Source organism: Trachymyrmex cornetzi, unplaced genomic scaffold (genome assembly GCF_001594075.2).
Source record: "Trachymyrmex cornetzi isolate Tcor2-1 unplaced genomic scaffold, Tcor1.1 scaffold1388, whole genome shotgun sequence".
Classification (NCBI taxonomy): domain Eukaryota; kingdom Metazoa; phylum Arthropoda; class Insecta; order Hymenoptera; family Formicidae; genus Trachymyrmex; species Trachymyrmex cornetzi.
The window spans coordinates 531,225-540,345 of NW_017295969.1; the positions used below are offsets into that span (position 1 = coordinate 531,225).

The window sequence follows — 9,121 nt, forward strand, 5'->3', positions numbered from 1 at the left end:
GAGAGAGAGAGAGAGAGAGAGAGAAAATAAGACGTCACACGCGCCGTGTTGGCGTCTGCGGGTAAATTTATGGCACTATATACGTTTCGTGACTCGTCTCGTTTGCAATTACTCGTCTTCAACGTATGTATATGGATCGCGAGCGTTATTGACGGAACGCCTGGGACTATTTCCCGGACGATCTCGACGTTGAGAGGTAACGAGACTGGCCGAGCCTACTGATCCATGGAGTCCGCGGGCAACGGGGTGGATGATGGTCCCGTCATGGTGTGTCGTTAAAAGTCGGCGTTTGACCCAACCGGGGCCGACGGTGGATATTACGTGTTTGCGTGCCGCGAGTATTCTTCGTGACTCCGTGCCCTTTACCTGCCCTTCTCACCCCTCGACCGTCCGTCGCGGCCACGCTCCGCGAGGTTTACGAGAAGGTAAACGCGGCCCCACGAGAGAGAGGCATTCGTACCACGCTAGGAATACGCTAATGCACACCAGCGTTCTCATGGAAATCGCACTGTCAGGGCGGAGAGTGAATCTACAGCCGGCTACAGAGATAAATCAGCAAATAAATCGTGTTGATTTTTAAGGCCCGTCACTAATTAGTTAGAAATTACTCTCGACAAGAGGAACACTTATCTTTAACTAATTGAAGTGCGTGACCTCAAAACACGGATACATCTGGATAAGAATCGTAATTATTACCTTTGAATCGTTATTACCCGTGTAATTAACTGAGTCTACTCATTCCCACATCGTAAAAACAACCTGAATTTATATATGTTTATATGCATATAGCGTATATAAGCTATTTTTTTATATACATCTAGCATTAAATAAGTGCGCGTGATTATTTAATTCTTATCAGCGAAAGACGGTCTTCATGGTAAGATAGACAAATCTCGAAGGTTTGTCGAGCTGATTCGTAAATACGATATCTCGGTGTAGTTTTGGTTTCGGCCGTACCGATCGACTGTCATAATTCCTGCAAAATATTTGTATGGTAAAAGCGAAGGTGAATTACGCGAAAGCGTACGAGTCGACGGGCGGTCACTCGATGAATCACGTCATAAATTACGTCGACTAATGAAGTCGCTACTACCAAAGAACAGCGCCGAGATTTACGTCCTTGGCAAGCTTTATGCCAAAGCTTCGAGGTTTATTTATAACTTCGTATCGTGTTTCTTTTGCGCTCGCGAACTCGGTGCGTTATCTCCGTATCTTTTTAGATTCTCTCGTGGGGGAGGGGGTGCGTGTACGCATATTGCGTGCAGGGCCTTGCTGAATCTTTGCGGTGCGTAGCGCAGGTTGATCGGTATCGGCCCTCGAAGCGAGCCATTTATGTGGTCATATTCGTTGTTAGTATTAGAAAGCGTAGCACCCATGCAATTACTCGCGATGAACGTGCGTTTAAAAAAGCAGATAGCAGCTCTTTATTATTCGCTTGGCCGGATAACATTTCAATGCTGAGAAACTTCACGTGACTAGGAAATAGCGTGTAGGTACTGAGCAACAAACGCTTGCGGGTATTTCGAACAAGTTTATTGCGTGCGAATCTTCTTTCATACCATGTCAAGGAACTTAACACTTTGCAAACCACAGTCTGTATTAAACTATAGTAATATTTGACTAACAATGAAACAAATTACAATATTGTAAGTCACATATTTTTTACCACGAACAAATCCCAATATAAAATCACCTATTAAAGTTAAATGTCTTGTTTTGTTAATCTGATGTTTACGATAATAGCAATGACTAATTAGTTGAACTAAAGACTCTTACAATTTTTGCAAAAACAAAACAAGAAAATTAATAATAAAAAAGTTTACAGGCAATCAAGAGCCAATGCAGTAATTAGTGCGTAAAAAATTCAATGGTATTAATAATCAAACATCAATGTAACGGTTAATTATAATACAGAAACTTCCGCGTAATGTTTACATCTTTTTTATTATTAACAGTAGTTATTAACTGTTATTTTCTTTACACATTTTCCTTTTGTTTCAGTCGTCACTATTACATATCTACGTAAAAAGATAGACCTTTTGTTCTACTTTGTATCCGCGATCACGTCCGCGCGTTTATGGTATATATATTAGTAGATAATTTTTATAAAACGTTATATATAAAATGTTTTAAAAAAAATTATTATTAACAATATTTTGCATTACTTCGATTTGGAATTTGTCAATGATTAAAATACGTAATGATTAGAATTTTGACAAGGTAATTTCATTTTTATAAGATTATTGAAATTAATACATTTTATTTTTTAAATATTGTATTATTGAATTCAAATTAATATCTACATTCTGTTGGGAGCGAAATTTCACTTCAAGAAAAATGATAGTTGCACCAGTCCGGTAAGAGTGAATTTCACTTTACTCCTTTAAAGAGTGAATTTCTTAAAAATTCAATTTTAATGATCATTTTCCTGTCAAATTTGTTTTGTGCAAAAGCATAAGCCTAATTTTCGTCAAGATTAGATGTAGGAGGCTAAAATTAGCATTTACATTTAGTCTCTCCTTTCGGAGAGTGAAATTATTCATTTTCCGCCGAGATTGAAAATTGATTCTCACACTTGGAGTAATTCTTCACTCTTTAAAAGTGAAAGTCTTGTTTCACTCCTGCATGAGACCTGCAACTATCACTCTTCAAGAAATTTCACTTCCAAAAATTTAAAGTGCATTGTGAAAAATGCATTTTTTTATACATAAAATTTATATATTAAAATGTAACATTGTTGATTTGATGGATACAGTAACTTACGGAAACAAATTGTTGCCTTAATAACTAAAAGAAAATTAAACGTTCTTCTGAAATGAGTTCATTTGCGAAGATAAATTGTTTCTCAAAGTTTTTTTCGTGGTAGCTTTATGAACTCAAAAAGAATTCCTTTCCGGTAATTTGAAAAGGATTCCATAGAATCCTTCTACTTCTTATGGAGTTAAATTGAAGTTGCTCTGAAAGAGAAGTTTTTTTTGTTCGTAATGGGTATAAATAGAATCGCTCGATACATAGCACCATCGTCAAATGAACGCGACAGAATTGTATTTCTCGTAAGTAAAAACCATACAGGTAAAACCATATAAGTAAAAACCATATAGGTCACAGTACAAAGCGCAACATTATAAGATTTTTCAATTATGTTTTAATATAGAGTTTTTTAAATATGCCGCTGCATATTGGTATAAAAGGTTCCCAAGTGTGCCGCGAAAATGTTAGAAAAGTTAAAAGAAAGCAAAAAAATTGGAATATTTGAATAAGTTAAAAAAACGAGGTGCAAAATGAAAATATTGTAAAAAGTGTGAAAATTATCTAAGTACTGTTGTGTTTACTTTCATTTCGACTGAAGCGATATTAATTTTAAGTGAAAATCGACTGAGAAATATTCACAAATGAGCGAAAAAGATCATATTTGATCAAAGTGGGTCATGGTATCTAATAATATTTTTGTGTGAATAATATTGTACAATTTCCAGTTCAAACAAATTGCGCAAATTCCGATTTGTCTTGAAACAGTCTCAAATTGAAGCTGGAATACGTAATATAAAGTAAATTGACTAGCAATTTAATAATATACTGATGCTAATGAGCATCTTTAAACACTGTAAAAAATTTATTGCAAAAAATATTGCTTCAACCGGCATAATATCACCTTATGTCTCAGTGGTTGAATTTGTAAGACGCTTGCATGGACTAAGGAAATTCCACCTTCAAATCTTGACTGAGATGATATTTTTTGCAATAAATTCTTTACAGTGCTTTAAAGGTGCTCATTAGCATCGGTATTATTAAATTGCTTATTAATTTAATTTATGATATTACGCTTTCCATCTTTAGTTTGAGACTATTTTAAGACTAGCAAATAATCGATATGCTTGAACTAGAAATTGAGAGTTACTTATTTATATTTATTTTATTTATTTTTGCTGAAATATTATTTAAAAGCTATTTTGATTTCATTGCAAATTCTTAGTCTATTTTTGTTGTGTATCTAAAAAAGAGTTCAGAATTAATCCAAAACTAAAATTTTTTGGAACTTTTAAGAATGTTCTTTTAGAATAAAAATGAAATAGGAAAAGAATATATTTCATAATTTACTGATTCAAAAAGAATTTTTTTTCTATTTTTTGTACTGTCCGGGTTTTTAAAAAGAAATTTTTCTACACTAAGGTATATATGGATTCTTTTAGTTCAATATATTAATATTTTGTTAACTGATTAAAATTCAAAATTATAATTCCAAAAGGACAGAATTATGTTTACTAATCTTTTTTTCCAAACAATTTAAGATAAGTTTAATTCGATGAAAGGTAATAATGATTAAAGTTATTGTTTAAACAATAAATTTTTCGAGAATTTTTCGAAAAGATATTAGGAGGACAAGTATACGGTCTCAGATTTCAATAAACGACTTCACAAAAAAATCACTCGAGTTCAAGAGATTGAACTCATTCGCGAGACATCACGTTACACGAAATAAGACCGATTTGTCTGACGATTTTATCTATAGTCACAACCAATTCGCACGAGAGCAAAAATCCCGCTAGATGCCAATGCGTAGTGTTAGCACTTCCAGGTTGTGTCGGTGAACCGTTCGCCGATAACAAAAGGGCAAGGGTCGCAGCAGTTGCGCCGGAGGAGGAAAATTGCTTACCAGGCGTGGGAGGAGGATCGGTCGGTGGATCCGGGAGTCGTGCTGGCGGCGAGTCCAGCAGATTCAGGATGCACAACGCGGTGACCAAGACCGCGACGAGTCCCATTCTGCATAATCTTCTCGTTCCCGCGACCGGCATGCTGTTCGTATCCTTTATTATTATTATTTTTACCCGCGAAAATCTTCATTCGTCGCGCGCGTTCGTCATGAGCGCAATGGCGGCGACATGTCTTGGACAGTTTTTATTTCGCGAGATTCCTCTGTAAGCGGAGCATGCCGATAATGCGCCTCAACCACGAATGCATCTCGGACGTTGACACGACAGGTCAACGTTATGCATTCTACTCAGTTTTCACCTCATTCCGCATATAATTCTTTCATCCCGCGATACGACGCACCGTAGTCTTTTAAAAAACGGTTTATAAATTCGCAATTCGCTCACATGGTCTCATTTTATTCTTCCTTTTCCTACGACATTCCTTCTGTTTTGTTTTCAAATTTTCTTGATTTCATTCACTCGAGGCGATGTGATTTGCATAGAGATTTAGCTACGGTTTGCTAACGAACTAGTTGCAGGTGATTATTCGAGTTTGCTGCCTACTTGGCGGCACGAACTTGCTCTGAATCAGGTTCCCTTCATCTCTCGGGTGATCTCATCCGGATCGATCTGTTGGCCGCCTTTGGCTCGGCACGCGTTTTCACGATGTATTGAAGAAATTGGTGCTAATCACATACTTAGTTCTTGAAAGAGATTTTGTAACATTTGTAACAAAATCAGTGCACTTTTAATAGAACAGAATGAAAGACGCTGTTTAAACAGAGTCGCTCTATCCGCGTGTGGGTTCCGGAATCAACGCACGAATCTATTTCTCCTCTTCGTTTCGCGCGTAAAAAGCGCCGTACGCGATGCCTCGACCTCCCACGCGATCACGACGACATACTGCTGCCTCTTCCTCGGCTTTGTAGGCAGACGACGACCATGTATGGTCGTCCTGAAGAGTTTGCGTCTTCCTGCCTCCGGGCTTTCGATAATTCAATTATTCCAACCCGTTGCGATCGATCGATCTCCAAAGGGTTTTGCCTCGGAGAGTTTTTTCTGGCCGATTCCGGTTGTTTTTATTTTACGATTCATTGAAGCGCGAAAATTTTTGAAGAGCCCAAAGGCTACATCGTACCGCTGCGATCGCATCTCTCTGTGGTAAAAAAGCGTGGCTCACGCGCGTCGCACACGGGCGTGACCACTTCGAATTCATTTTTGCCTCAGCCTGTCGATTTTAAACACGGCCACCGAAAGTGGAACGCTGAGAATGATGGCGCGTCTCTTTTTAATCGTCACATTCCACGCGCAGTTGGACTGATTTCGCAGGCGTGAGAAATGCGTCTGGAAATTAAATTTGCCGCCAGCCGGCGTTACGGTGTGATACCTCCGATGTAAACTGTTCGCAAACCAAACCCAAGTGCCCGATCGGAATCTCTCGCGAATTAATTTACGACGTCCGTTTTAATCCGTGCTCTTCCCAGTCGAGCACCGTGACTTCCCTCGGATTATCTTCTCGTGCACTTGGAAATTAAATTCTCGCGATCGTGAAACACATGGGAGATACAGATTGCGAGAGAGCTCGAGCTTGATCTTTACGATTATCTTGATTCGCACTATTTTGTTGGCCTTTGGTTATCATTGAGAAGCAATTAGTCGAATGCGTTTCACACGATGACACATTACACGAACCGGAGGACTCTTTCTTTTTAAGAAAGATTCTTTATTATTGTCTATCCCTCTTTTTTCCTTTTCGTGCCGGCGATATCGTAGCAGGTGCATGAGGGACACGTGCACGTGGCCTCTCTCTCGCAGCCGCCTGTTGGCTGGTTGCACGTGGTCGGCGGATCGACCGAGAGGATTGATGCAACCTGGCCTGCGCGAGAGTCGAGAGCGTACTGCGTTCGAGCGGGAGGTTAACGCGCCACCGGGGCCTCGTAGCTTGTACGACGGCGACTTGGACCCGTTGCCTTAGCATGCCTCACCAATGCGCCTTGCTATACTCCGTCCCTACTCGCCTTTACCTTGCCTCGCCTCGACCTAGCTCTTCTCGACTTGCTTTGACTTGCCTCTTAGTTTAGCTTTATCCCACTCTTCGGTTGGTTGGTTGGTTGGTTGGTTGGTTGGTTGGTTGGTTGGTTGGTCGGTCGGTCGGTCGGTCGGTCGGTTGTCGGTTGTGCTCCTTGTCTACCCTGACAACGTTAGTTGAGTTTACCTTGTCGCAGCCTTGTGAATCGCGTCGCGTTTCATGTGCTCCTCTCTTTTCATGTCTTCTTCGTTCTTTTTCCTTGTCGTTTTGCACCTCCGTTTTGTCGCTTCTGTATACCATTAGTCTCCTCTATGCTCATTACGCAGCACTAATTAGTTTTTGTATTATTTCTCGTTTTGATAAACCGATATTCGACTAATGGATAAATATTATTTCATTGTACTATATATATTTATATTAAATTATTAGTTATTTATTTTTTTTTTAGAATAAATTATTATGAATTAATATATCTCGTTACTTTAATACGTTTTTTATTTTAAACTTCAATGCTGCATTTCTTCAGGATAAATTTAGCAAATAAGAACGTTAAAATTTTCTATATTACTTTATTTTAAACATATATACTGTTTTCGTAAGATTTGTACTTGAAACATAAGTATATTTTAAATAATAATAAAAAGATTTATTGGTTATATTTTATATTTTATAATTTGAAAATATCTTAAAAATAACTATATATTTATAAAAAAAAGGGTATGATATACGTTTGTATTAATTTAGCATAGATTAAAATCTTTAGATTTTTATAATTCTTAAAAGTTATATATATATATATAATGATTGTTATGTTTTATATTTTATTTAATAAAATTTTTAATAATTTTTATAATTTTTGTACATCATTTTAAATTTATTTTTGGATATTTTTCTGATGATAATGCGTTGAAAGCGTTTTTAAAATATTTAAATACTTTTTAAAAGCGCTTTCATACACTTTATTTTAAAAGTCTAGAAATTAATATAATTCGCACAAGGATATTTCTACTTTTTAGTGGTTATTTTTTTAATCACCTTTTGGCAACGTTTAATTTTACAACGATGTCGAGGGAGATGTATTGTAAATTGGTCATACGCTTTTATGTTAGCTTCATCTGTTTTCTAGAAGTATATAACCGCGGTGATTTCCTTGGTCACCGTAACGTCGTTATCCTCCGGGAGTCGTATCTCCAGCTGTAATAAAACACCTTTCCCCTTCTGTTTCTCTTTTCTCGTACCGGCTTTATGCCCTTACAGCCAACTTTATCTCATCTTATCTCTACACATTGCTTGACCTTTCCTCTTGCATCCCACTGTTTTCGCCTGTCCACCCGCGTACGTTGTTTCTCGCTGCTTCTCTCGTTCCTATCTCTCTTCCGTGAATTCTCTCACGTACGTTCCTCTTCTCATTTTCATTTCCCTTTTTCTTTATCCGTCTGACCACCGTCAAGCATGAGCTACTTGCTCGTGTCAAAATCGATTGCGTGCTGTATGATATTGACTATACGTGTGCTATCATACACAGCACGCAGATTGCATTTAAATCTTCCTGACGCGTCTGTCGTTACAGAGCAATCGCTATGGATGATCTTTTTGCGGAAATTACGATAGACGCGGTTTTGTCTGCGGCGCGTGGAATGCGAGAAGAAGAGAGAAACCTCGTGCCAGTATTCGACGAGAGAATGCGAATGGTTGTTCTCTTTCATTTTTTCGCTCCTACATCACGGCTCACACGATTTCCACGAACCATGGTGCGTGTGCACGACTGTCCTGAAGGCTAATGCAATGATATGTATTGAGGAATGATCGCTCATTACGGGGACCGGTTGAGTCTTCGAGTGTATGAGTGGTAAAATCGGTCGGGATCAGATGGCGCCGGGATATATCGCCGCTTGTTCTCGCGTTAACAAATCTCATAAAGTAAAATCACTATATTAATATCGGCGAAAAAGAAGGTGCAAGTACAGTGCCGGACTCATCTGTTTTGCGCCTGTGGGTTGAAATATTTCAAGCGCCTTTTTATATGTGATTCAACTGGGTAAATTTTTTTTTAAAAGTTACCTATATTAGATTAGACTAATTAAAAAATTGATTTTCTCGAGATCTTATTTAAAAAAATCCTTTATTTATTTTGATTCAAGTTAAAATAAGCAAAAATCAAAAATTGAAAAATATGAGCAGAAGGTATGAATAAATTATATTAAAATATTTCTTTTGCATTTTAACATAAAAAGTTGATCAATAATATCGTCGTAAATTTATGGTAATATCGAATTTAATATGAAGAATGCAAAATAAAGAGAGCAAAAAATTATCTACGTTCAACTACGCAAGCTTATTTAATCTTTCTTATTCCGTAGTTGAACGTAGATAATTTTTTGCTCTCTTTACGGTGGAGAAA

General features: G+C 37.6%; 1 protein-coding gene across 1 annotated transcript in view; it reads right to left on the minus strand.

Annotated features, from left to right (window-relative positions):
• The window catches only part of LOC108771073 (uncharacterized), an 11,798-nt gene extending 5,164 nt beyond the window's left edge, over positions 1-6,634 (minus strand). Inside the window, exon 1 of the mRNA XM_018522969.1 lies at positions 4,655-6,634. Coding sequence (XP_018378471.1) covers positions 4,655-4,793 — 139 coding nt within the window. The 5' untranslated portion in view covers positions 4,794-6,634. The remainder of the gene's footprint in view (positions 1-4,654) is intronic.
• Between the last annotated feature and the right edge of the window lie 2,487 nt (positions 6,635-9,121).